Source organism: Strix uralensis, chromosome 22, assembly GCF_047716275.1.
Source record: "Strix uralensis isolate ZFMK-TIS-50842 chromosome 22, bStrUra1, whole genome shotgun sequence".
NCBI classification, from domain to species: domain Eukaryota; kingdom Metazoa; phylum Chordata; class Aves; order Strigiformes; family Strigidae; genus Strix; species Strix uralensis.
Genome location: NC_133993.1, coordinates 11498951 through 11524275, shown reverse-complemented (window position 1 = coordinate 11524275; position 25325 = coordinate 11498951). Strand labels below are relative to the sequence as shown.

At 64.7% G+C, this 25325-nt stretch overlaps 4 protein-coding genes across 8 annotated transcripts; 1 reads left to right on the top strand and 3 right to left on the bottom strand.

The window, feature by feature from the left end:
- Positions 1–254: 254 nt before the first annotated feature.
- VPS25 (vacuolar protein sorting 25 homolog) lies at positions 255–3107 on the bottom strand. The gene is made up of 6 exons (XM_074891919.1): positions 3014–3107; positions 2659–2804; positions 2526–2579; positions 2080–2168; positions 1482–1557; positions 255–954 (listed from the first exon to the last, which is right to left on the bottom strand). The coding sequence occupies exons 1-6, from the start codon at positions 3058–3060 to the stop codon at positions 842–844; spliced, it is 525 nt and encodes a 174-aa protein (XP_074748020.1). The 5' UTR covers positions 3061–3107; the 3' UTR covers positions 255–841.
- A 306-nt stretch (positions 3108–3413) lies between these two features.
- On the bottom strand, positions 3414–6748 carry RAMP2 (receptor activity modifying protein 2). Of its 3 annotated transcripts, none has more exons than XM_074892258.1 (5): positions 6649–6748; positions 5803–5874; positions 4740–4850; positions 4262–4364; positions 3414–3804 (listed from the first exon to the last, which is right to left on the bottom strand). In XM_074892258.1, exons 2-5 carry the CDS (start codon positions 5861–5863, stop codon positions 3549–3551), a joined length of 531 nt encoding a protein of 176 aa, XP_074748359.1. In that variant the 5' UTR covers positions 5864–5874; positions 6649–6748; the 3' UTR covers positions 3414–3548. The 3 variants fall into 3 exon arrangements, with proteins under 3 accessions (XP_074748359.1, XP_074748357.1, XP_074748358.1); XM_074892256.1 differs by having other exon boundaries at positions 5803–5953; positions 6097–6735; XM_074892257.1 differs by having other exon boundaries at positions 6097–6735.
- A 199-nt stretch (positions 6749–6947) lies between these two features.
- LOC141953573 (uncharacterized) lies at positions 6948–9129 on the bottom strand. The gene is made up of 6 exons (XM_074892255.1): positions 8902–9129; positions 8478–8516; positions 8278–8304; positions 7817–7979; positions 7616–7709; positions 6948–7497 (listed from the first exon to the last, which is right to left on the bottom strand). The coding sequence occupies exons 1-6, from the start codon at positions 8966–8968 to the stop codon at positions 7015–7017; spliced, it is 873 nt and encodes a 290-aa protein (XP_074748356.1). The 5' UTR covers positions 8969–9129; the 3' UTR covers positions 6948–7014.
- A 419-nt stretch (positions 9130–9548) lies between these two features.
- On the top strand, positions 9549–24506 carry EZH1 (enhancer of zeste 1 polycomb repressive complex 2 subunit). Of its 3 annotated transcripts, XM_074891707.1 has the most exons (21): positions 9766–9835; positions 10447–10567; positions 11084–11212; positions 11508–11627; positions 12668–12788; positions 13402–13575; positions 14467–14569; positions 14812–14975; positions 15812–15903; positions 16648–16828; positions 17658–17854; positions 18250–18341; positions 18878–18918; positions 19312–19437; positions 20426–20604; positions 21085–21180; positions 21551–21632; positions 21785–21865; positions 22260–22344; positions 22463–22564; positions 22651–24506. In XM_074891707.1, the coding sequence occupies exons 1-20, from the start codon at positions 9825–9827 to the stop codon at positions 22521–22523; spliced, it is 2256 nt and encodes a 751-aa protein (XP_074747808.1). In that variant the 5' UTR covers positions 9766–9824; the 3' UTR covers positions 22524–22564; positions 22651–24506. The 3 variants fall into 3 exon arrangements, with proteins under 3 accessions (XP_074747809.1, XP_074747808.1, XP_074747807.1); XM_074891708.1 differs by lacking the exon at positions 9766–9835 and adding an exon at positions 9549–9567 and having other exon boundaries at positions 22463–24506; XM_074891706.1 differs by having other exon boundaries at positions 22463–24506.
- The last annotated feature ends 819 nt before the right edge of the window (positions 24507–25325 follow it).

The window sequence follows — 25325 nt, the reverse complement described above, 5'->3', positions numbered from 1 at the left end:
CGTGGAAAATGACAGTAAACGCTGCCCTGAAGACAGGCAGCAAGGGCCCACGGGGTCCGCAGCTCTGGTGTGGGGAAAAACACCCTGGTGCAGCCTGTTCCTCCACGGGCGGGGGGCTCGGCAGGGCCACGCTCTCCCCAGCACACTGCTGCGTTCACGGTGCAGCAAGGAAACGCGGCCAAAGGGCAGGACCCTGGTACGCTGCTCTGGTTTGTTTCTAATGGAAAAACAGAGACAGACGAAAACACCCAGGCTGCTCTACAAATACCTGTCATTTTAATTACTTCAAATTAGTTCCTTGGCACCCACCCCGGCCCCGTGGCATTGCCTGCTTTGCAGCAAGCACATACCACCCTGCCATGGAGATCTTCCACACCACGGCACGGCAGCGACAGCCAGTTCCTTGTGGTTGCTCTACCCCGCGCGGCCGCGCAGGGACCGCAGCGCCCCGGCGCACGGGTGGCCGTGGGCAAGGAGGGGCCCTTCGAGGCCAGGCGCGACCAGCCAGGCGAAGGGACCGCTCTGCTCCGCGGCCTTCGTGGGAACGGGGAGCAGCCACAGCAGCAGCCCCGTTATTTCACTTCTGGGTGGTTCCTCTCAGAACTGCCCAGAGCAGCTTTGGCCTCTCAAACACAATCAACGGGGAGAAAAGACAGACAGAGGATCTCTGAATATTTCTAAGTAGTCACGTCTTTGGAAAGCTTCGCAGATTCTCCTTGCCCCAAGAAATCCCCAGGATGCAGCTGCTCGCAGTCACGGATTGAAACCAGGCCCGGAGAGCGAACCTCCAGAGCGAGAGCCGCTCCGGCAGCCAGGGAAGAGCGGAGGGGAGGGGGCTCCATCAGAAGAACTTGACGCCTCGGCCATCGTCCAGCGTGATGATTTCAGCCTTGTGCTCTTGCTGCAAGGCTTGCAGGGCACGGAGCAGCATAGTCTCATCTAGGCCGTGGAACTCTAGGGAAGGACAGAGACCCCCATCAAACGGGGGAAGAAAAAACCACATCAGGAAACAAAGAGGCTTACAAAGCCCAGGGACTGGCAGCGGCGAAGCAGAGGGCTCCGAGGAGCACCCTGCACACTCCAGCATCACAACACTGCAGCAAATCCAGAGCCACGGCTGCACCGACAGACTCCCGAGAGCGCTGCTGTGCCAGGAGCAAAGCCTGGAGGTCACCAGAGGGCAACGAGTCACCGCAGCCTCAAAGGAGCCGGGAATGAACCAACCCCCCCGCACCTCGCACCAGGCCGAGCTGGGCCCTGGGGAGGGCTTAAAATGCAAACGGTGATAACTGAGGGAGATGCTCACGCAAAGTGGTAAAAAACCTTCAGAGCGGCATTTGCCAGCGGCGATCAGCGTGAGCTCGCATGAGCGACGTTAAAATATTTGATCTACAAAACTACAATCTGACAATCAGCTGTTTACGGGCTCAAATCAAAGTGTGCTCTGAAAACCTGCTCCGGAACGTGACCCGTGCCGTTACCTTCGTTCTCTGTATCATCTCCACTGGCTAATTCATACAGCGTGAACACGGAGTTGGTTAAGCCATTCTTGGACACCTGGAAACATAAAAGCAGTAAAGCAAATCTCACCCCCGTCATTTAACACCCTCGGCACGACCTCTCGTACATCTCAGTGCAAGCGAAATGGAACGTGGACAGCGCTCGATGAGCAAAAATACCCTGGAAACGCTCCAGGGCCCTGGAGAGTCAAGAAATGACACCTGAGGAAGCCAAGAGGGTTCCTTCCCCGCCCTCTGCTCTTCCTGCCCACGTGTTTCGCAATAAGGACTCGTGCCCCATGAAGGCACCGCAGCAGCGCTGCTCCGTCCTCACTACGGGGCAGCCAGCAGGAGCGGCGACTGCATCCGCTGCTCAACCCGCATCTCACAGCAAGTGAAGGGCTGTTAACACCCCTACGCTTCTCTCTGACAGAGAGGAATGGAAGAAGAAAGGTAAAAGCAGTGAGGAAGCAAAAGAAAAATATTACAGTGGTGTTGTTCACAAATGGCAGCCAATGCCACCCGTCCTCTGGGGACAGAGAGCCCAGTCCGTGGGACGAGACAGCCTCTGTGTTCTCACCCACTGATAGATGAGCTTTCCCCATTCTTCGGGTCTCCTCCACATGATCAGAAAACTGGTTTTGTTCTTATCCAACCACTCCAGGTTCCCTAAAATCAACAGGGAAAAGGTATTTAAGCAGAGCACGAGCCCACAGTAACGGCCGAGCCCGCAGACGTCGCAACACGCGCTGGACGTGACGCCCACCGGTAGCTCCGGGGACCTGCCCCGCCCCTCCCCGGGACCGCTCACAACCTCCTCAACACCCCCCCGCTCGGTGAACCCCCTCGGAGCCCCCGAGCCCTCCCGCAGACGGTTCGCTCCCGGGGCAGGGTCCCACGGGCTCCCGGCGGCGAGACCGACACTGCCCAGCGGCTCCCGCCCTCCCCGCCCCCCCGTCTAGCTGCGGGGCGGGCACCGGCCGCGGGCGGGACGGACGGACGGACGGACGGACAAGCGGCACCCACCGTTCTTGCGGAGCTCCTCCAGCACCACCTGGATGGACTCCAGCGGGAGCTTCCCTGGGCGGGGGTTAAGGAGGCGCTCACCGACCGGCGGAGGCGGGGGGGGGGGTGGGGGGCACCGGCGCCCAAAGGATACGCTGCAGGCGGCGGTTGGCGAAGAGGGGGCTGTCCTGGGCCTCCCGCACCGTCATGGCCGGCAGCCGGTGCCGCTGGCTGTAGGCGAGCGCCAGCGCGCACCAGGCCGAGAGCTGCTTCTGCCGCGTCTCGCCGTTGGGCTGCAGCCTGCGGGGCTCCGCTCAGCACCGGCACCGGCACCGGGCGGGACCCGGCACACCCGGCCCGGCCTCGCCCCGGGCCCCGCTCCCCCGGTCCCGCCGCCCCCCCCGCCCCGCCCCGCTCCGCTCCGCTCCCCGCGGCCCCTCCCCGCTCCCCCGGTCCCGGTCCCGGTCCCGGTCCCGGTCCCGGTCCCGGTCCCGGTGCCGGCCGCTCACGTGAAGAAGGGGGGGAAGCTGTACTGCCAGGGCCACGCGAAGCTCATCGCCGCCACCGGAACCGCCGCCGCCGCCTTCCGGCCCGCGCCGGGACCCGCCCCCCGCCCCGCCGGGACCCGCCCCGCCGGGACCCCGCCCCCCGGCCCGCCCCCACGAGGCCCCGCCCCGCCCGGTCGGTGCCCGGTGCCCGCCGAGGGCCGCGATCACCCGCCGGGCCCGAGCGGCGGAAGAACCAGCGACACGGGTGGGGGAAGAAGCGTTTAATCCCCGGCGACGGCGACGGCGCCGGGAGGGGAGCGGGGGGGGGCGCCGGCGGCGGCGCAGCGGGAACCGGCTGCCCCAGCAGCGTGTGCCGGTAACGCCGGGAGCCCCCCTCGGGGCTGCGCGAGCGGCCGGTGGCCCCGCAGCCGGGGGGGGTGCGTGGGGCAGCGCCCGGGTGCGGGACCCGCATGGCTGCCGCTGCCCGCTGGCTGCCCGCCGCGGGCGGGGGGCGGCAGGGGGCGACGGGGGCGCCCGGGGGTGCCCGGCAGCGGCGCTAGGGCTGGGCTTTGCCGTCCTTGCTGCGCCAGATGACCAGGGTGACCAGGAAGGGGATGAGGCAGATGGGGGCGATGATCATGGCCAGCAGCACGTCCTCGGGCGGGTCCAGGTAGACCTGGTGCTCCCGGGTGCAGTTGTGGAAGTAGCGGTGGTGGCTCTGGAAGATGAACCGCTCGGCCAGCGCGTTGGGGTACCCGTAGTGCAGGTGGTCGGCCCCGTCCTCCAGGCAGGCCTGCAGCATGCTGTAGGGCCTGGGGGGAGACCGCGGGGAGCTGGGAGGGGACGGTGACACGGGGGGGCACAGGGTGGCTGCGGGATGCCAGAGGCACGGATCCCTCCAGGCGGCCCCAAGCCCCCCCTGGCCCAGCAGCATCCCCCGGACCGCCCAGGGCTCGCCCTGCGCCCCACTGCTGCACCAGCCGGCCCTGCGCAGGCAGGAGCTGCCAGAGGGGAAGGTGGCCCTGGGCCCCTCGGGCCAGGAGCTGGTGGCCAGTCGGCACAGCCCGGGGGCTCTGCCCTGATCAAACCCTTTCCGCAGTCTCAGGAGCTGCTCCACTCGTGCAGCCCTGGGGACAGAGGGGCCACGGGCGATGCCCCCACCCAAGGGTCCCCATGTGCGGCCTCCCCAGCCAGGGACGTCCCTGGAGGCAGTCAGAGCCCCCCACACCCCACAGCGCTGCCCAGGAGGGGGCTGCGGCCGGCCCGGACCTGCTGATGACTTTCCACTCGCACAGCTCTGACGCCGTCACGTTCCTCATCAGGTCGACGAACATCTCCCAGCAGTACTGTGTGATGTTGGTGTACCTCTCCTCTGCAGGGGAAAGGTGCTGAGCGCAGGCAACACACCCCTGCCAGAGCCCGTCCCTGCCCGCGGCTGCTGGCTGGGGACACCCGGCACCTGGACCCGTGCCCAGGCTGGCGGGGAAGACACGGGCACAGTGGGGGGCCAGACCCCGCAGCAGCCCCGGGGTGATGCCCGGGACTGTGGCGGGAGGGCAGGCTGCTGCCAGGGGGCTTTAGCCAACGCCGAGGAGGGCTCCACGGCACAGCCCGGCTGTTTCGGGGATGGACAGAAAGCGTGTGGCCAGGGGAAAGGAGGGGTGACCCCCCGGGGCAGAGCTGGCCCCAGCCAGGGCACTGTCGGCCCCGCAGCGCTGCCCGGCCCTCACGGAGCCCCAGCACTCACCCAAGAGCTGGGCCAGCTGGTTGAACATGGCGATGGGTGGGCGCGTCCTGGCGTCCTGGCCGAAGCCCTCCGCCTCGGTGCCCACGTGGCAGAGCCCGGTCCCCAGGAGCGCTGCGGAGGGAGGGGACAGGGTCAGCGGGGGACGGGCACGGGCAGGGCTCCACGCACGGGACCCCGGCACGGGCTGGGGCATCCAGCCCCCCATAATGGGGGGGCTGTGGGGAGGGGGCCGGCCAGGCTGCAGGCAGCTGCCCAAGGGCTCGGAGGGGCTGTCTGGGGGCTGTGGGCCACAGCATGGGGGCAAGCCGTGCCCCCTGCCCATGGGGGGCCGGCACGGGGACCGCCCCGTCACCCCGGGTGGCTGCACTGCAGCTGGACGAGGCAGGGGCAGGAAGAGGAAGTGCTGGCCTCGGCGCAGCACTGCCGGAGAGCCCCTCCGCCCGCCATCTGCCCCACACCCGCCACGGCTCACCATGGGCGGGGGGCACAGCCCGCCTGGCCCGCCGCAGCCCCACGGCCCGAGGAAACCGCCCCGTCCATCTTCCGCCCTCAGCTGAGCGCCCGCAGTGCTGGTTGCGTGTTGAACCGCCCCAGCGGGACCTGCCTGGGCCGCTCGTGGGGAGCTCCAGCACGGCCGGGCACTGGCCGCAGGGCACTGCTGGGCTGGCACAGCGGCTGCGGCAAGGGCAGCCCACCCCGTCCCGGCCTCTGCCCCGACCGCCCCGTCCAGCCCCTCTCTGCCCGGGCACGTGTGGTGCCGTGGCTCCCGTCCCACCCGGGGCTTCGCAGAGCTCCGCAGCCGCTCTCGTGGGGCATTTGCAAAAAGGTGAGGGAAAGCGTGGTGGGGGCTGCCCCGCCGTGCCCGCTGCCCGCCCACCGCCGGCCACGGCTGCCCTTGGCCCTGCCAGGCTGGCCCCGTGCCGGGGCGGCGGTGGGCCAGGCTGAGCCGAGACCCCGGCCGCAGGCCCCACGCGCGGGAGGGCGGCTGCGTGCGGGGTGGTGCGAGGCGCAGAGCTCCCACCGCCGGCAGCCGCGGCCCCGGGGCCAGCCCCCTCACACTTACCCCAGAGCAGCAGGAGCCCTCGGGAAAGCTGGCCGGAGCCCGTCTGTGCGTGCGGTGCCATCCTGCAAAAGCCTGCCGGCCAACGACCGGGACAAGTATTTAAATGGAAATAACAGGAAGCAACTCCTTTCCTCTGACAGGGGCAGTTTGACTACAGGAGACGTGTGAAAAATGAGATTGCTCAGCGCTGCTTTACAGCGGCTCTCCCGGCGGGACCCCGCTGCCGTGCAGCACGGTGCCGGCCCCCGCGGGCATCGCTCCCACGCCCCGGCACCCAGGCAGCCCGCGCCTCACCCGCTGGCCCAGAGGCTCCGCTCCCCGCGCAGCACGTCCAGTTTTACGAGGCCGCTATTTGTTTACTTGTGTATTTCTCTTTAATCCTGTCTGGGCTGGGTTGTGAAATCCCTCGTCTCCTGCGTGGAGGGCAGGCAGCCCGGCAGCCGGGGGGAGTGGACAGGGAAGCGTAATGTCCCCGAACAGGCGCTGCCGCCCGGGCGCGGGAGGGGGACCCACGGCCCTGACACTGCGGCTTCTGGCTCAGCCGGGCACCTGCCCCACAGCCAGCATCGCCAGGGCAGCCCGGCCCTGCCTGCAGCTGGGGACGGAAGGGAGGGAAGGGCGGTGGCACCACCGTGGGTGCGAGGCCGATGCAGGCAGAGAGGTGGGGAGAGGGCAGAGACTTGACGGACTTTGCCAGCCCTCAGCCCCGACGCCTTCCTCCCGCGCTGCCCAGCCCGGCTCTGCCGGAGCCCCTCGCTTCTCCCGCCCGCGGGACCCGCCACCCCCCGCAGAGCAGCGCCAAGGACGACCCCGGCCTCTGGCTGAGGCCAGGTGAGCTCATTTCACCTCTGGCCTGGGGCAGAGCGTGAGCCCAGAGCTTCCCCTTTAACAGCCCGCCCGGGCCACGCAGAGCGTGAGTCGGAGCTTGATGAAGCGCAGCTCGGAGGGACCCTCCCTGCTGCCGAAGGATGAGCTCGCCAGGCTTCGCGCTCCCCAGCAAACGTCCTGGCAGAGCCGGCCGGCCCTTCCCGGGCCACAGCTGCTGCCCCCCCAGGGCACCGCGGGACCTTTCGCGGGTGCAGTCTGGAAGCCGTCAGGCCCTGGCACGCTGGGGGCCGCAGGTTGGAGCCCCCCTGGTCCTGCTCTTTGTTGGAGCCGCTGGAGCCTCTGGCCGGGTGGCGGGAGCCTCTGCCAGGGAGACACCCAATGATCTCAGAGTGGCCCCGGGGCCAGGCCAGCCGCCCCCTCCGGGGCATCCGGCGGGGACGGGCAGGGACCTGATGGTGGCCGCCAGCCAAGGCCGGGGCTCCCCTCCCCCAGCCCGGCATCCCTGGTGCTCCCAGCCAGCCCCCACCCCGGGGTGCCAAGGAAGGGGCTCGGCCCGTGCAGGGTCAGGACTCCGCTGCCCAGGACCCTTCTCCCGGTGCCCCCCCACCCCCAGGGCAGACGCAGGTACCTGGACCCCCAGGCCCAGCCTCCCCCCGTGCCACGGGTCCTGCTTCCTCCCCAGGGATGCCCAGATCCCCCTCCCCACTCTGCCCTGTCCCCCTCACCCTCATCCCACTCCTCAGTTCCCGGGGCTGGGAGGGAAGGGGGCTGTTGCCAGCCCCTCGCAGGCGCAGGGGCAGCCAGGGGCTGGGCAGCTGCCTGCTGGGGTTTGAGCCCCTCTCCGGGCTCTGCTGAGCGTGAGGGCGGCTGCAAGGGGCACGAGGCAACTGAGCCCCACGGCCACAGCCACGGCCACCGTGGGGGGCGGCCTGCCCAGCCCGGGGGGCCCAGCCCCCGTGCAGTTGGTGAAGTATTCGGCGTGGACCTGCAGGAAGAAGGCGTCGAGGCCGGCGCTGGGCCAGGGGCAGGAGAGCAGCTGGGCCAGCAGCTGGGTGCAGCCGGAAAGCTCGCTGTAGGCGCTGCAGAGGGGGCAGCGTGAGGCCGGCCTGACGCCACGGGCACACGTCCACCGCGGCGGCCCTGCTCCCAGTGCGCGTCCGGCACCGCGGGGCCGACACGGACCCACCTGCTGATCTGGTCCCAGCGGCAGCGGCTGCCCTCGGGGGTGGCCATGAGTGTGGCGTGGAAGGGGGCCCAGCAGTACAGGGAGATCCAGTCCGGGTAGGTGTCCTGGCAGCGGGCCGGCCCCCCCAGCACCTCCAGCGGTCCTGCAGAGCCCCAGCCAGACCCTGGGATGCCGCCCCGTTTCGGGGGGGGGGGGTGTGTTTGGGGTCATCCCTGGGGAACACTCCTAGCTCTGCCCAGCGTGGGCCAGGTGCCCCATTTGTCGTGTGGGGGTTCAACGCGCAGCCCTGGGGGTCCCACGCTGGGGCTGCCTGTGGCCGCGGGGGCCCCGTGGGCTCAGCCAAGCCGGGACCTGGGCTCTTGTGAGCCCCAGCACAGACCGCGTGGGGCCCACCCAGGTCTGTGGGTGGACAGGGAGGACGGGGAGGACAGCCAGGACCGCAGCAGGGCGGCTCTACTCACCATCCTCGTCCAGGTACAGGTAGTGACCTGGAAGGACAGGAGGTGCCGTCAGCGTTGGGACCCGCGGGACCACGAGAGGGCTGGGCCCCATCCCCCAGGGGTGTGGACGCGGCCCTCGCCAGCAGCAGAGCCTGCAGCCGTGGCGATGCTGCGGCCGCCGGGGCCAGAGCCATGCTGGGATGATGGCACCAGTGTCCTACCTTCATCCCGTAGGTCCCCGTAGTCAGCGTCCCCACACCCTGCAGCAGGGAGACACGGGGTGCCAGGGTTGCACAGCCAGGGACACCCCAGTGCCCAGCCGGCTTTGGGGCACCTGCCGGGGTGGTCCCAGCACACCGGAGCCCCCTCCTCCTCCCAGGCCGAGCCCAGCACAGCAGAGGGGACTGGCCGAGGAGCGGGCAGGGGAGCAAGAGGCTCCTGGCTCTGCCCTGGCAGCGGGGGCAGAGCAGCTCCTGGGCAAACACCGGCCCCGCGGGCAGGGAAGCGTGGGGCAAACCCTGCCCGGAGCATCCCCCGCGGGGAGGCCGGGGGAGCGGGATGCGTGGGGACGGAGGGGAGAAGCGGGCCGGGGACCCTGTGGGGACCTCCCGGCTGCCGGCAGCCGCGGGCCCGGGCTGCCCTTACCCCGCTGGAGCAGAGGAAGGAGCAGGCAGCAGAGGAGGAGGAGGAGCAGCCGCACCCCGGGGAGCATCCTCCCGCCGCCGGGACCACCGCGCCCGGGCGGGGCTGCGCCCGGGGATTTATCCCGGTGCCCGGCCCGGCCCGGCTGCTCCCGGCCAATGCCCGGGAAGGTCGGGGGGACACCGGGCCCCCGCCCCGCCTGACTCAGCGAAGCTGCAAGGGCATCAGATGCGGGCGGGATGCGGGGCCGCGGGACGAGCCGGTCCCGCCCGCCCCCCGCTCCCCCCCCGCTCCCCGCGGCCCCGGGGCAGGAAGAGCCGCCGCCAACAGCCGCTTCCTGGCGCCGCTCAGGAAACGCGGGGCCCGCCCGGCCGCGGGGACCGGCCCCGCCACCGTCCCGCAGCGGGGCGGCACCCGCGTCCCCGGGGGCACCGGGCCCGTCCCTGCCCGCTCCGCCGCCCCGTCGGGGAGCGCGGCCCTGCCGGCCCAGGCTGCCCCGGGCCCGGAGAGGGCAGAGCCGGGGGGGGCGGGCGCTGCCCCGCCAAGCGCTTCCCGCGGGACTGGGCCGGGCCCGCAGCAGGGTCGGGTCGGGGAGAGCCCGCGGGGAGACGGAACCGGGCGGGCACCGGGCTCGGAGCCGCGGGGCGAGGCCCGTTCCCCGCAGCCAGTGTGTGTGTGTGTGGAGGGGGGGGGGTGTCTGTGGGCTGAAACGGGCCCCGCGGGACTCCGCCCGGGCCCTACCGGTCCGGGCCCCGCCGCCCGCAGTGTCCGCCCCTCCCGGAGACACCGGGGCCGGGGCCGGGGCCGGGACCGGCGGCGGGGGCGGGGCCGCAGCCCGGGGCGGGGTCCGGGGCGGGGGCGGGTCTGTCCCGGGGCGGGGCCGGGCGCGGCGCAGGCGCAGGGGAGCGCGGCCTCCCCCCGGCGCGATGGCCGAGGAGTGAGTGCGGGGGGCCCGGGGGGGCCGGGGGGCGGCGGGGCCCGGGGAGGGGCCGGGGAACCGGCGGGGGCCTGGCGGGGGCAGCGGCCGCGCGGGGTGGCGGGACCCGGACCCGCTCCCCCGCTCCAGCGGCGCCCGCCGGCCTTGGCCCGCCCCGGTGCGTGTCACCGGCTCGGCCGGGCTCCCCGCGGGCGGGCGCTGGGCCCGGCGGAGCGGCGACGGCGGCGGGGGGGGCCGTTGGGAGCCCCCGGTGTCGTCGCGGTCCGAGGCCGGGCGGGGGGAGCAACGCCCGGCGCGGGGGGCCGAGCCCGGCCGGGGGCCGGCGAGCGTGTGCCCGGGGGAGGCCGGGGAGCCCGGCGACCCCCCGGGGCCTCTCGGGGAGCAGCGGGGGCTGCCCCGGGGCAGGCGGGAAGGTTCTGCCCGCGGGGGGGCGGCGCGGCCGGACCCCCCCCGACGTTGCGGCTCTGCCGGTCCCTCGGCGGGGCTGGGGCGGCTCCGCGCGGTCGGTCCCTCCCGGGGAAAGGTGCCGCGGGGATTTGCTTTGTAACAGCGCTGGTGTGGGGGCCTAAGCTCTCCGTTAGGTGATATTTATTCTTTCTGTACTTCTACAGAAAAATGGAAATCGCCACTCCTCCGACATCGAAGTGTATCATATACTGGAAAAGGAAAGTCAAGTCTGAATACATGCGCCTGCGGCAGCTGAAGAGGTTTCAGGCGAACATGGGAGCGAAGGTAAATGGCCCAGGCTGGGGGGGCTCCTGCCCGCTTCACCTCGGCCCGAGGCGCTGGACGGGCGCTGAGGGGCCGAGCGGCTGCACCGGGTGAGGGGGCAGAGGGGCTGCTCCTCCCGGCTGCCGTCAGCCCCCAGCCCCGCGCCCGGCGCTGCCCTGCTGGAGGCCGAGGGCTCGCAGCCGCCGCAGGACAACTCGTTGCCACCTCTCGTTAAAGCACCTCCCTGCTCGAACCCCCGGTGCCGGGGGGGTTTGTGACTTGCTCTGGGGCTGCTCTCCTTGGCAGGCAGGAGGTCGGTGTGGTCAGGAGTTACCAAAAGCTGCCGGCTCTTGGGTAGAGTCTCAGCGCAGCCCTGTACCGGTGCTGAGTTTAATTAGAATTCCTTCTAATGAGTATCATCGATTTGAAGTGCTCTGCCTTGCATACGTTTTGATACTTGAAACAAAATCTCAGGAGGGGTTTTGGTGTTCTCAACTCGATTTCTTAAATTTTGAGGGCTGCGTTCTCTCATTTCAGGCTCTGTTTGTGGCCAACTTTGCAAAGGTTCATGAAAAGACCCAAATTCTGAACGAGGACTGGAAGAAGCTTCGAGTCCAGCCGGTGCAGCTGATGAAGCCAGTCAGCGGGCACCCGTTCCTCAAACAGGTGTGGGGAGGCAAAGGGCCCAGCGGCAGCAAGTCTGGACTAGAGCCAGGGCTTTGCAGGGAGCCGTAAGGATACGGGATCGGTTTTTGTGTGTGCTGTCCTACGTCGGTGTCAGGCTGCGCCTCGCGCTCTTACGGGGCGCAGAAACGGGCAAAAAACCCCACCAAAGGCTTTTCCTGTGAAGGAGTCCCAAAGAGTGGACGTGGGGCTTCACTGTGTTTGTCCCGAGGTGGGGTTTCCCTCCGGCTGTGGCTGCGGTTTCCTCACCTTTCCCTTTGCCCTGTGTCGGTTCCAGTGCACTGTCGAGAGCATTTTCCCGGGGTTCCCGAGCCAGACGCTGTACATGAGGACCCTGAACACGGTGGCACTGGTGCCCATCATGTACTCCTGGTCCCCTCTTCAGCAGAATTTCATGGTACGTAGGAAGGCTCTGGGGGGCAAGGTCTTGGAGGGGTTAGTGTGTAATTGTTACGTGGTTGTGGAGTGATTATGCCGCCTTCAGGCCACTTGTTTCAAGCGATGTCTGCTCCAGAGGTGACAGAAAGTGTTGGTTTAGGTGCTTGTTTTGTCGAATCCCACAAAGCATCACTGTATCCACGCTGTCTTACCCAGCTAATCTCTCCTTTACGCCTGACTCCTTGATAGAGTCACTGTTATTTCACAGGATTCAAGGACTGAATATATTTTTGGGGTTGTTTTGTTTTTCTTTTAAGATTTTTCTTCCCTTCTAGATGAAGCGTTTTATTTCTTAGGCAGGTCCTTTCCTTTGTGACCGGATCACTCTGCTGGTCTCGTCGTAAGGCTGCTACCGAGGGTTCCTCTGGTGGCAGTGAGGGGAGTGATTTAAATGCAGATTTTGGTGTGGCGTAGTTCAGATTATTTGTTAAACAAACAGGTGGTCTGCGGCCAGCCTGGCTCTTTGCCGGGGTGGGTGGGGGGTGTTCTTGCAGGGCCCTCTGAAGCTCCGGTAGCAGATGGGGGTAGTGTGACACTGGTAGCGCCGAGTCTGTTGGTGGTGCCATGGCAGCGCGGGCCCGGTGGCCCTGCTGCCCGGTGCCCCTGCTGCCGTGGTTGACGCGAGAATGCTCCGCTCTGGCTGTTCCTCTGGGAGCGAGTTACCCCTTTGCCTTTCACTGCTCCAGTTCTACTCTGCCTTGAACACGATCTCTCTGGCGTTTTTTTGCTGTTTATTCTTGGCAGTGTGTGTGTTTCTGAGTTTCTATAAGCCTTGGAGGCACTGCTCTTCTTTTTTAAAGCAAATTGCGCTTTCAGGGGTTGCGCTGCTGGCGTGGGAACAGCGAAACGTCGGTGATGAGACACCTGAAGCTGCAGGGGGGGGCTGAACCTTTGCCCTGTGCTGTCTGCGGGTCTGAGCGGGGAGGAGCAGCCTCGGACGCAGCCGGGCGGGGGATCAGCAAGCGCTGGTCTTCGGAATTGTGTCGGATCTCTTTTCAGGTGGAGGATGAAACTGTTCTGTGCAATATCCCTTACATGGGAGACGAGGTGAAGGAAGAAGATGAAACTTTCATTGAAGAACTTATTAATAACTATGACGGGAAGGTCCATGGAGAGGAAGGTAACCTGGGAGCAGTCAGCATTGTCCATTCAGTCTCTTGCAAATAACATATCAAAGCAGTTAAGAAGTCAAAAGGTGGCAGCAGTAACCGGCTTTCCTGTGGGAGCTGTTAGAGCAGAAAACCAGGACCATGCCTGCTGTTGTAGTTCACAAGGACACAGCCCTGCCTGGTGATGTCCCGCTCCGTTCTAGGCCTGGGGTGCTCTGGAGCCGATGCTCTTGCGCACAGGGGTTCACAGGCGTGCTCTGGGATGCTGAAAAATGTGCCAGAGGTTAGGAAGAGCTCAGCAACTTCGTTTCGCTTGTGACCTTAGCTAAGACTTTAATCGATCATTTCAGAAATGAAAAGCCAGTGTGTTTCCCTACAGTGCTGCCTACCCCATCATAAAATGCTGGCTGGAGGGAGGAAGGCAGTGGAAAACTCTCTGGCCTGGCCTCAGATGGCTAAAAGTGGTACAAAACTCTGTGACTCTCTAGCATTAAAATCCCTGCAAAATTGAGAGAAGGGTTCTGGTTGCGAACGATGTCGTGTGGCTGGCTTGTGATTTACCACCGTGAGCAGCGTGAAGGGTGATGGCACTCCCACAGACTGGCTGACACTTCTGTGTTTCAGAAATGATTTCAGGGTCAGTCCTCATCAGCGATGCTGTGTTCCTGGAGCTAGTGAATGCCCTGAATCAGTACTCGGACGAGGAGGAGGAAGGACACAATGATTCTGAGGTTAAGCAGGAAGATGGGAAGGAGGAGCTGCCAGTCACAAGGAAAAGAAAGCGAATTGCAGTGGAAGGTGGGTTTGGCCACAGAAATTGGGGTTATCGTGGTCGCGTTTCCATCCCGCCCTGCCTGAGCAGTGGCCGCTGCTCTCCTGCCTTCGCACTGGGCTGTGAATGTGTCGCTAAGGGCAGTGGCCAGCTGGGCAAGTGCTGGTACCGTAGGCGAAAGCAGAAGGGAGGTTGGTCGTTCTCGCTGTCCCCTGTGGGCAGGGTAAGAAGGCACCAGCTTAAAGTGTGGTGAGGAGGAATTTAGATGACTCATCTGGAAAAACATTTCATGGTAAGATTAGCGGAGCAGTGGGGCGTTGTCCGAGGCTGCAGGATCTCTGCTTTCGGAGGTTTTGAGGTGCTGGTCTGGCAAGCACCTGCCCATACGTCCGTAGGAAGATCTGGTCCCGCTGTAGGCCGGGGAGCTGGAGCTTTCCAAATCCCTTCCAGGCCCATTTTCCATGTATTCGTGTTCCTCTTCCCTCTCCTGTGCCACCTGGAGCTCTTCTTGCGTAGAGGAATCTCTGATTTATGGGACTTTCATGTGTCCTGCATGACCTTAGGAATGCTGACTGGTGGTTTTGTCTTTGTCTTTGGCTTATGGTGCTACGGGTAGCGCAAATACCAGGACCTTTTGTGGATGTAGAAAAGCATTGTCTGCAAATCCTGTCTTGGGAAAAATAAACAGTAATAGTGCTTCAGATACCGTCAGTACTTCCATCGCTCTGAACGTGGCAGAGTGCTGCATCTGGAGATGCCTTAGCCTAGTTGCAGGACAAAAGGTTTATCCATTTTATATGGGATTACATTTCTGTCTCTTCAAATACAGTCCTGAGCACCGGCTGGAGTCGCCCTCTGTGAGGGAAAGACACGTTCGCATCCAGCTTAACCGAGGAATTGTCTCTTCCTTTTCTCAGGTAACAAGAAGTGTTCAAAGAAGCGGTTCCCAAATGACATGATATTCACTGCTATTTCTTCTATGTTTCCTGAATACGGCTTCCCAGATGATATGAAAGAGAGGTAGAAGATCTCTACTTACGTTGTCTGTTACTTTCCTGGCAGCAATCTGAGTCTGTATTTCAGAGAAGAGCTCAGGGGGCTGCAGGCACGGGGGCAGGGCGGTTCCTGAGCGCTGGAAACTTTGGTTTAGCCTCAGGGTATCTGGGCCGGAGTCCTGCTGGCCCGGGTAGTCACGTAGTCGTGTGAAATGTCCGGAATGAGGAAAGCGTGCGCTTCCCTGGGCGTTTCTGTTTGTCGAGCAGGTACCGGGAGCTGACGGAAGTGTCGGACCCCAACGTGCTGCCGCCGCAGTGCACCCCCAACATCGACGGGCCGTGCGCCAAGTCGGTCCAGCGGGAACAGTCCCTGCACTCCTTCCACACCCTCTTCTGCCGCCGCTGCTTCAAATACGACTGTTTCCTGCATCGTAAGTGCAGTCTCGGCCGGACGCTTCCCTAGAGCCCTTTACTCCTCATTTTTCCTCGGTGCTTCGTACCTCTGTGCGCCTTGCTTAGTGTCTGTGCCGCAGTCTGTAGAGGGTGGTGCCTCCCCGGAGCTTGCGGTGGAGCCTTAGGAGCTGACAGTTGCCCAGAAGCTCCACTCGTTTCCTCAAACGGATGGTAAACCGACCTGCGGGGCCGTCCCCTCTCTCTCACCATTGTTCAGCACGCCGCGTTCGAGCCTCCTGGCAGTTGGTGCCAGAAATACTGCCGCGACTAGACTTTACTCTTGCTTTGCAGAAGCTCATCAGGGAAAGGCATGAATGTTTCACTTCCAAAGTCTGGACATGCCCCTGTGTTGTGTTGCCTCACTGGAACTTACAGCTTCATCTTAGTCATGTTCCTGCGGTTTGTGCTGCCAAAGCCGTTTGGATGCTGGTTTTAGCTGTTGGACCTGCTGTTTCCCAGGTCCGAGGGCTTCTTTGGAAAGTCACAGGACTCCTTCCAGTGAATTATTTATTAAAAGATATAATATTAAGATCATGTGGTCTTTTTGTTTCAGTCTGAAAGCAGATCTTTTTCCTATGGCCTCTCCTTCCCAGGTGTTCCCCCCGTGCTGCGGGTCCCCGCCGTGGGTTGGAGCGGGGCTGGCGGGGGGGTCCTGTGCCCCGTCCCCCGCTGCCGAGAGCTGCTCGGCCACTTGCTGACGGCGTCCGGCTCCCCCTTCCCTGCCCTTCGCTGAGCTCCTGCTGCCCCGTCCCTTGCAGCGTGCGGGGAGACTTTTGGAGGATGCTAATAGTAAAGACAACTATTATTTTTTCAGCTTTTCATGCTACTCCTAATGTGTACAAACGAAAGAATAGAGAGACCAAGATCGAGCCAGACCCTTGTGGAGCAGACTGTTTCCTCTGGCTGGTACGTTTCTGCGTTGCTGCTTTTGAAACCACAAGAGAAGTGGCCTGGGCAGCCCTGCTCTGCAGAACTCTGGGGGTCCTTTTCACAACTTTGATGATTTTTCAGAATTAGTTCTAGTCCTCATTGGGTTCAGGGGAGTGTACATCCAGACGCATATTTTAGCAAATCTCTAACAAGGACTGATTTCATAGCTAGCGGATGGGGAATTGTGACAAATGATTTCTCTGGACTCAGTGCAGCGTTTGAAAAATGAAGCCCAGGTTAAAAATGATGCTGGGGAAGGAATCTAGGAAGGCTTGAACTATTTTACAGTGATCTTTTGGAAATGCAGCCTGGCTGTTACCGGGGTGAGAGCTGCAGATCGGAAGGGCTGGCTGCTGGGAGGGGGGTGTGCTGGTGGTGTCGGAGCTGGTCCCGAGATACGGGGTGTCCCGGGGAGCTGCGGGGCTGGAGCAGGGGGAGAGGCCAGGACTTCACTGCCGGGGGAGGAGGCCGGGGAGCAGCCTGGGGGGCCAGGGCCGGGAAGCTTCTTCCGACCGGGCAGCGATGCTGAAGGAAGCAAAGCAGGAAGGTGCAGCACGGGGAGCTGGCAGGGCCTCGGCGATCGCCGAAGGGGCCGCGCGTGGCGAGTCTCCCGCCTTCTCTTGGTGGTGGCAGGGCAGGGCTTGTCCCAGGGCCTGCGGAAAAGCCTTTCTGTGTTCCCTGGTCATCTGCCACCTGCCTTGTCTTCTGCTCTGGTTGCAGGAAGGAGCCAAGGAGTTTGCTGCACTGCACAACCCTAGGTCCAAGTGCTCGGGCCGGCGCCGCCGGAGGCACCACGTGGTGGGTGCTTCCTGCTCAAACACCCCGGCTTCTGCTGTCACCGAGACCAGGGAGGGCGACAGCGACCGGGACACGGGCAACGAGTGGGCCTCTAGCTCCTCGGGTATGATGCCAGCCCAGAGACACCCCGCTCCCCAGGGTGCTGTGAGCAGCCAGGCCAGGGGGCCCCTCGCAGCCGGGGCTCTCCCTGGCGTGTGCCTGCGTCCCGCACAGGGCCGCGGGGTTTGGAGGGAGCAGCCAGCCCACGTTTCCAGCTGGGCTTCAACGAGCACGAGGGACAGCAGGCCCTGCCCTTGCTGCGGTGGGATCTGCTGTGCTCTCCCAGGAAGGGGGAATGTTGCCAGGCAAAGCAAGAGCTTTGCTGGGACCTGCAAAGCCAAGAGCCCTTGGCTCTGAGCCCCTCTCCTGGCTGTGTGTGAGGGGAGTGTCCCTGGCAGTGCCAGGCTCACGCTCGTCCCCGCTGTGGCACCGGGCAGTGGATGGGGAGCTGTCGGGGTGGGGGCTGGTCCGTGGGCCTGCCGGGCTGAGCGGCTCCTCGGTGCCGCAGACAAGCACCGAGCTGCACCTGCCACGCCAGGGAGGTGGTGGTGGCTGGGGCAGAATGAGCTCCCGAGAGGAAAAGGGCTCCCATACGTCTGGGTGCCATCTCGGGTGGGAGAGGAGAGAGCGGCTTCCTTGTCCTCAGGGCTCTGGTGCTGCTGCCGTGGCCAGGGGCCCTGTCCTGGGCCAGGCCTGGAAGGGGAGGCTGGCACGGTGGCTCTGGTGCTGCCGGGGGGCCGGGCTGCCCGTAGAGGCAGGAGGTTGCAGCAGGGACCGCGGTGCAGGGCTGCCGCGGGGTGCAGAGGCCGGGGGAGCGCTGCCCTCGGGAGCTGTGATGGCGAGGGAGCGTCGTCCCGTGTTGTCTTTGGCCTAACGTCTGCCTTCCCCGCCAGAGGCGAACTCCCGCTGCCAGACCCCCACCAAGCAGAAGCTGAGCCCAGCCTCCTCCCAGCTGTTTGCGGTGGAGACGCCGCAGGAGCCCGTCGAGTGGACGGGAGCCGAGGAGTCGCTGTTCCGCGTCTTCCACGGGACCTACTTCAACAACTTCTGCTCCATCGCCCGGCTGCTGGGAACGAAGACGTGCAAGCAGGTGGGTGCCGGGGAGGGCCGGCATCGCAGCGCCTGGCCCGGCAGCGGCAGGGAGGCCCTGGCCGCTGCTTGCCTGTTGTTTTTCCTTCGCTGCCACAAATCGTCTCGAGGAATGTGTTGCATCAACACTCTGTGGAGTTGGATGTTGTTATTTTGCAGTAGTGCTGCTGGTTGCAGGACGAGCCCCGCGCATGCCCGGTGTCGGTGCCGTGCCTGCGGCCAGGCGCTCGTGTTTCCCGGTGGGCAGTGGAACGGGAGGCAGAGCTGCCCGCGGGCTGGCCAGGACTGGGAGCACCCCTGGGTGTGCTCGCTTGCTCTCTCTCTGTTTATGCTTTAGATAAGAACAACTTGAGAACACTGAACTTTGTTCTTCTTTTTGCTTCTCTTCTTTGGTAGGTCTTCCAGTTTGCAGTGAAAGAATCGCTTATAACAAAACTGCCAACAAACGAATTAATGAATCCATCTCAGAAGAAGAAAAGGAAGCACAGGCAAGTGTTGGACAAGCTTGTTTTGTTCTTAAAATGCAACCAGATCTGCTGCTTTTTGTGCCAACGCATTCCTGGTAATCCCCATCTGGCTCCCATCTGCAGGCACATCCTGCTGTGGCCTGGGGCTGCTGGCCGGGCGCTGGCCCCTGGCCCGTCTCCCCTGCGCTGCTGCCCTGGCTGGGAGGCTCCACGGCTCTGTGGCCCCGGGCTCTGGGAGGGGCCGGCACAGGGCCGGCTGCTGCGGGGGGGCCGGTACCACCGTCCCAACAGCAACCTCAGCCTCGGCTCCCTGCCTTGTAACCTTTTTGTGTGCTGATCCCAGTGTGCCCAGTATTGCTCTGGCTCCAGCATTTGCCTTAAGTAACTCGTGCTGTGGCTGCATCGCTCGCATCTTTCCCTGCCTTACGGCCGGCCGGGGGTTGTTAACGCACGAGGCTGCTTCGCTGGAATCACGCGTCTCCCTCCCGCGCGGCCGTGCCCGGCTCTTCCCGGTGGGGGCTGGCGCATCCCCTCAGACCCCCTCCGTTCCCTTCCAGGCTGTGGGCTGCGCACTGCAGGAAGATCCAGCTGAAGAAAGGTAGCGTTCGCTGCGGCTGCCCCGCGCCAGGGCTGCGAGGCCGCTCGCCCGTGGGGCCGAGGTCTCGGCAGCAGGACGGCCGCGGCCCCTCTGCAGCCCTGCCCTGGCACTGGCCGCCGTGCCGGTGCTCGCTCTGGGGCCGTACGTGCGGCGGGCAGAGGGGAGGTGGGGGTTCGGTGTGCGGCCCCGCTGGCGGGTGGGCTGTTCGGGCAGGGGGACGTGTGCCGTGCGTGGGCAATCGCGGGCGAGCGTCTGCGGGTGCTGCTGGGCTCCCTGTCCTCCGCAGGCCAACGGGGACCTTTCACCTTCCTGCTCCAGAGCCCTGGGCCTGCTGCTTTCAGAGGCTTCTGCAATGTGTAGCTTCTAATCCGGGTGTTTCTACTCTTGTTCTAGATAATTCACCTACCCAGGTGTACAACTACCAGCCCTGTGACCACCCCGAGCATCCCTGTGACAGCTCCTGCCCCTGCATCATGACTCAGAATTTCTGTGAGAAGTTCTGCCAGTGCAACCCTGACTGTAAGGAGAACCCTGGGACTCTCGGGCAGCTCCTGACACAGGCCGGGGGGAGGGTGCGGAGCTGGGGCTTGCTGCTTTGTTCCTGCACTCGCTGCTCTGTCCACCTGCAGCAGTCTGACTAGCATCTGCCCAGGTCCAAAGGGAAACTGTTCCGTGCTGCCCCGTGACTCTCAGCAGCTGCAGTAGGTGCTCTTGTTTGAGGAGCTCGTCCGCGTGTCTGTCCGGCCTCCACAGCCCGCGGGCGGTGCTGGTTCCCTGAGAGCAGCGCGTGTGCCCAGCAGTTAGGGTGGGAGTTGGGTCACGGCTCTGCCAGGGCTGTTTGTCCTCCCTGGGCTCCTGTTCCCAGCTCTGCAGGGGGCGTGACCGCACTCGCCCGCATCAGTGGGGATTCTGAGGGTGGGTGTGTGAAGGGTTATGACACAGCTTGGGGCTGGAAGAGCTACGGGGTGACTGGGAGCCGAGTCGGGCTCCACGATTCTCTGTACTGATCTGTGGTGTTTATACTATCCAAGTGGTTTATTTTCAAACTGCACTTAATTAGTCCCAAGAGGCAGATTGGCATCTCCAGCCATGCAGAGGGGAGGGCCCCTGTGCCCGGCCCGTGCTCTGCCAGCTGTGAGCGGTGCTCGAAGCTCCCGAGCCCACGGGGTGTCTCAGTGACTCACCACCAGCTCCTGTGTCGCGGCTGCCTCACGTTCACTGTGTCTCTCGTGTTCTTCGTGAGCGCTGTCCTGGTGACTCGGGGGGGCGGGAGGCGGGCTGGGGGCGCCTGTCTCTGCTGCCCAGAGCAGGGGGGGTGCAGAGCTCTTTATCAGCACAAAGGCACCTTCCTTACGTTGGCGGGGTGGCCCTTGGTCATGGACAGGCTTAGTCCTGTGCCAGCCAGGTGAGACCTGGCTCATGAGGAGCTTGGGTGGGGCAGGACGCTCGTGGCCCCCCTGCTCTCTGAAAAACCTCACGGCACAAACCCTGGGCTGTGTCGCTGCAGGTCAGAACCGCTTCCCGGGCTGCCGCTGTAAAACCCAGTGCAACACCAAGCAGTGCCCCTGCTACCTGGCAGTGCGGGAGTGCGACCCCGACCTCTGCCTGACCTGCGGGGCCTCGGAGCACTGGGACTGCAAGGTGGTCTCCTGCAAGAACTGCAGCATCCAGCGAGGTCTCAAAAAGGTATCGAGGGCAGCAGGGCTCTGGCTGCCTCGGACAGAGCTCTGCTGCCTGGCGAGGGAGACGGGTGTTACCTGGGGAAGGGTGCGAGCAAGAGGGTGTAAAAGGCGGCTCCAGACAGATGTTTAGTCTGAATTCTGCTGGTCAGGGCAAGGATTGCACATAAAAAAGACAAAAATTCAGAGAAAGATGCAAATTAGTGGGTGTCAGGTGACGTGCAGCTCCCGCCTGATGGTGCCATGGCACGTCAGTCTGTAGGGACCCGCGTCACCGTGAGCCGGGGGACGCTGGGTGGACACGGGCTGCCCTGTGCTCCCCGGCGCTGGGGCTTGGGGCGCGGCAGCCGGCGCATGCGGCTGTCCCGGGGCTGCCCTGACCCCGGGCTGTGCCGGGGCGTGGAGAGCTCGGCCTGACGCACTGATCTGAGGGCCGGGAGGCGGTGGCCTGCCGACCATAACCGATTCCTTTTTGCCTCGGCCCCAGCATTTGCTGCTGGCACCGTCGGATGTCGCCGGCTGGGGGACTTTCATCAAGGAATCTGTGCAGAAGAATGAGTTCATCTCCGAGTACTGCGGAGAGGTCAGTGCTGCTGCCTGCGCTGGGGCAGCTGTGCTGCGTGCTTGGGGGCTGCCTCAGCGGAGGCGCTTCCTTCGGCTGCTGTCAGCATCCCTTCCCCAGCTTGGCCACGGGCTCGCTCTGGCCAGGTTTAGAGATTGAATCTCGTACGGTTTTGGGACCCACCTCAGCACCTCCAGGCCCTCCACTGTGGACGAGCATGTTGCGTACGTGCTGCTCCTGGGCAGCCCAGCTCTTGTCCCTGCTCCCTCATGGGTGCCCCGGCAAGCTCCTGCCCCTGGGGTGGGCCGGCAGGGGGGTGTTCCAGGAGGTGGGTGAGTGCAGCTCCTCACTGCGATCCTGGCTGTGCCCTCAAGGCGTTCCCCTTCTGCAGCTTATTTCACAGGATGAGGCTGACCGGCGAGGGAAGGTCTATGACAAGTACATGTCCAGCTTCCTCTTCAACCTCAACAACGGTAACTCGCCAGGGGGCTTCGAGGGGTGGAGGAGACTTGGGCTTCCTGGCAGGGGGCTGGTGGCTGGGCGGGCAGTCTCGGCCCATCTCTCACCTGAGCGGTAGGCCTGTCTCTACACTACAGTTTTGGTTTTCTTTTCTTTCTTTTCTTAGATTTTGTTGTTGATGCCACCCGCAAAGGAAATAAAATCCGCTTTGCCAATCACTCGGTGAACCCCAACTGCTATGCCAAAGGTGAGATAACCCTGCCCAGTCAGACCTCAGGGGATGGCTCTCTGGGGTCCTGCTCAGCCCCGGGGTTGCAGCAGATTCTCCAGGGTCCCAAGTCACCCCGAGCGGGTGGGAGCAGGAGGACTTCGGGGCGGGGGGGGGGGGGCGAAGTCTCCTTCCCTCGGCAGCAAATCGCGTTGCTGCCATCGAGGGCCCCGCTGAGCTCTGCGGTGGCCCTGGCCAAGGAGATCACTGCTGGAGGGCGGCTGCAGGGCCCCGGGGAGCGCCCGGTTCCTGCTGGCCAGGAGCTGGGGTACCACGGCCCTGGGGGCCAGCAGTGGCCAGCGGGGCAAGTGTCCTGCGAGACCTCCTGGCCTGAGCTGGAGCTGTGCGTCTGATGTCATCCCTCTGGTTGCAGTTGTGATGGTGAACGGAGACCACCGGATAGGGATCTTTGCCAAGAGAGCCATCCAGGCCGGGGAGGAGCTCTTCTTCGATTACAGGTGCCCTGGGCAGCGGCCGGCTGGGGACTGGGGTGCAGGGTTGGCCCCGCTTTCTGCGCGCATGTTTGTGGGGAGCGCGGGAGGTCGTTACAGCAGCCGTGGCCTTCGTGTCCCGTAGGTACAGCCAGGCAGACGCCCTCAAGTACGTCGGCATAGAGAGGGAGACAGACATCATCTAGGCGCTGCGGGCGGCCCCCGGCACACCTCGCTGCCGCACCTTGTAAGCGATGCCATGTTTGCTTCACGCTGACATGACTGCTGCTGTCCCCGTCGCCGTGTGTGTCACCAGTGCTGCTTTCCACCCAGACGCCCAGAGGGAGGCTCGGGGCAGGAGTGTGAGCCCCGGGCTGGGGCAGGCTCGAGCCTGGCCCCATGGGTGGCCTCCTGGGCTGGAGGGAGCCCGCAGACCAAGGCAGCTGTGGAGCAGGAGGAGGGACAGCCGCCGGTTCTCGGTCTCTTTCCATTTTCTGCTGACTGCTGGGAGAACAAGAGCGAGTGAGGTACCGCCTGCACCGAGACCCGGGCACAGAGGGGCTGGTCCTCCCCTCCGGCCCCGGCCCCTGGGGTCCGGTCTCGGGTGCTACCTCGTGCTGCCTGTTTTGTCCCTTGACGAGGACAGTGACTGGGTTGGAAGCCATAGAGCTGTGGCCGCAGCGGTGCCTGGGCCCGTGGCCGCTGTTGCTGAGGCCGTTTCCCTTCTGCCCCAGCTGGCTGGGGGACAGAGCCTGCCCGCGCCTGGGGCTGGGGAGAGCAGCACTATGCAAAAAGTCACTTTGGGTGGGGATGACACCGAGCTGCTTAGAGACTGTCACGGGATGCTTCTGCAGGCACAGGAGGAGGCCGGAGGCAGCAGCGACCCGGGAGCGCTCCCAGCCTGCGGCCATTTCTCCTGGCTGGGGGGGGCTGGTTGGCCCCTGCCCGTCCCCAGTGGCTCTGCGTGCGGACGCTTCCCCCGGGCAGCTCTGGGGCTGCGGGGGGGCTCCTGCCCACCGGCTGCGGCTGCGCCCGGAGCAGGGGATGGGTCTCGGCTACTCCCACTCTGGGCAGGCGCTTCCTGGCCAGGCGCTACCGGAGCTGGTTCCTTCACCCCCCTCTGCCAGGACAGTCCCTCTGGAGCGGCGCAGGCGCTGGGGGAGGCTCAGCAGAGCGGGTCCCCTCGGGCCGGAGCCTTTCCTTGCACAGGACTCGCGGAATGTTGCTGTGCCGAGGTTTGAATGGGGCATAGCAAACCTGCTCCTGCCTGGGGGGACCCGGGGACGGCTCCTCAGGAACCTGCCTGGGGGTTTCTGACACTGGTCCTGGCCCTGGGGATGAAGGGGAGTTGTTCTCTGGCAGGGTGAGGTTTGGCCTTAGCACCCCATGCAAAAAGAAAAAAGCACTTTAATCCTCCTCAGCTGGCAGCTGGGCCCCATGTACTGCTCTGGGGGTGGGGGGACATTGTCCCTCATCAGCTCTGGGGCTGGGACGGGGTGGTCTGGATGCGGGCTCTTCCCTGAGCGGGGCCTGGGGTGACCTGAAGGATGGGGCTGTCCCCTGGGAGCCACTGGCCTCACGCTGGGTGCTGGAGGGTGCTGGAGGGTGCTGGGCCGCAGTCCAGCGCTGAGCAAGGAGCCCGGCTGAGCCCTGACATGGCACCGAGGGGCCCAGAGCCCCTCACCCCTCTGGGGGGCTGTTTGTCCGGGGGCACTGCGCAGCGGGGAGCAGTGCTGGGGCCCTTGCCCTGCTCCTTCGGGGTGCCATGGGGCTCCCAAGGCACAGCCCCGTCCCGGCCCCCGGGGGCCAGAAATGCAGAGAGGTGCTGGGTCTGCCCCGGGAGCTGAGCCCTCCCCAGCACGGCCCTGCACGATGCCCTTCCCAGCCTCCCGCCACGGGGGCAAGGCCGTCCGTCCGTCCGTCCTTCCTGCTGCCGCGATGCCCTCCCGAGGCGCGGGGGGGTTTGGGTCTGTCTGGAGCAGCGCTTGTACCCTGGCACCTGCCTGAGCCCCGCTCCCCGCCGTCCGCCCGGCCCCCCCCAGCCCCGCTCTCAGCTCAGCCTCTGCCACTTTGGCCGTATCTGCACTACGCCAGGCTTGTGTCTGTGGTTTGTTGACGGTGAATAATAATGCACTTTAAAAATAACGTGGCTTGTAGCCTTTGTCATAATAAAGTGGTAGCGAACATCCTCCGGCGGCTTGCTGGCCTCTGTTACCCGAGGGAGCAGCTGGCAGCGGCCCATTCCCTGCCTGTCCTCTGCCTGCTGGGGGCTCAGCCCGGCTGCCCCCTCCCACCGCCTGCCCGCGTCGGCCGCGGCTCGGGTGCGTGGTGGGGAGAGCAGGACCTGCTCGTGTGTGCCAGGGCAGCAGCGGGCTGAGCTGCACCCAGCCCCGCTCCGGGAGGGGGAACTGCCGTGGGCCGCGCCATGTCCCCCCCCCGGCTGCCGCCTGAGCCGTGGAGGGGGGAGAGGAGCTGCTGCCGCGGTGAAGTCTGGGGAGCGTCAAACGCCGTCATTCTGCCTTTATTTGAGTATCTTCACATCTCATTCAACAAAACAGGTTTTTTTTAAAAATAAAGTGCCCAGTGGAGCCAGGCCTTTGGGTAGATAAATGCGTTTCTGTAACATTGTCTTACCACAATACAGCGAGTGAACAGGAGCTTTCCCTGGGCTGGAGGTAACCGGCAGGACCGGCGCTTCGTACAGAGAAGGAGCAAACTACAGACCACGTACCACGACACGCGGAACGTAACACCCGACAGGAGCTTCCGTTTGGTTTTTTATACAAACCGATAGAATAAAAAAATCAGAGTGTAGTAGAATATTCAGCAACAAAAATGGTAGAAAGGATCTGTACCTGATCGTATGAAAGCAGCATCTCAGCGAAGTGCAGCGGCGTCATGCGCGGCAGCGGCGGCCGTTGCCCACAGGGGCAGGGTATTGCTGGGTGCCCCGGGCTGTGCCCGGGTGTCGCGTGGCTTCCGTCGTGGCTCTGGCTAAGCGGCAAAGC

Coding starts and splice junctions, on each gene's coding strand:
- RAMP2 (XM_074892258.1), bottom strand. CDS start 5,863: ATGGCACCGCACGCACAGACGGGCTCCGGCCAGCTTTCCCGAGGGCTC. Junction 4,365..4,739: donor CCAGCTGGCCCAGCTCTTGG/GTGAGTGCTGGG, acceptor TTTCCCCTGCAG/AGGAGAGGTACACCAACATC. Junction 3,805..4,261: donor GAGTGGAAAGTCATCAGCAG/GTCCGGGCCGGC, acceptor GTCTCCCCCCAG/GCCCTACAGCATGCTGCAGG.
- EZH1 (XM_074891707.1), top strand. Junction 11,213..11,507: donor GGCACCCGTTCCTCAAACAG/GTGTGGGGAGGC, acceptor TGTCGGTTCCAG/TGCACTGTCGAGAGCATTTT. Junction 15,904..16,647: donor CAGACTGTTTCCTCTGGCTG/GTACGTTTCTGC, acceptor CTCTGGTTGCAG/GAAGGAGCCAAGGAGTTTGC.
- VPS25 (XM_074891919.1), bottom strand. CDS start 3,060: ATGAGCTTCGCGTGGCCCTGGCAGTACAGCTTCCCCCCCTTCTTCAC. Junction 2,169..2,525: donor GGAGGAGCTCCGCAAGAACG/GTGGGTGCCGCT, acceptor TGTTGATTTTAG/GGAACCTGGAGTGGTTGGAT. Junction 955..1,481: donor AGATGATACAGAGAACGAAG/GTAACGGCACGG, acceptor GTCCTTCCCTAG/AGTTCCACGGCCTAGATGAG.
- LOC141953573 (XM_074892255.1), bottom strand. CDS start 8,968: ATGCTCCCCGGGGTGCGGCTGCTCCTCCTCCTCCTCTGCTGCCTGCTC. Junction 7,980..8,277: donor CCTGTACCTGGACGAGGATG/GTGAGTAGAGCC, acceptor GCGGCATCCCAG/GGTCTGGCTGGGGCTCTGCA. Junction 7,710..7,816: donor CGCTGGGACCAGATCAGCAG/GTGGGTCCGTGT, acceptor CCCCCTCTGCAG/CGCCTACAGCGAGCTTTCCG.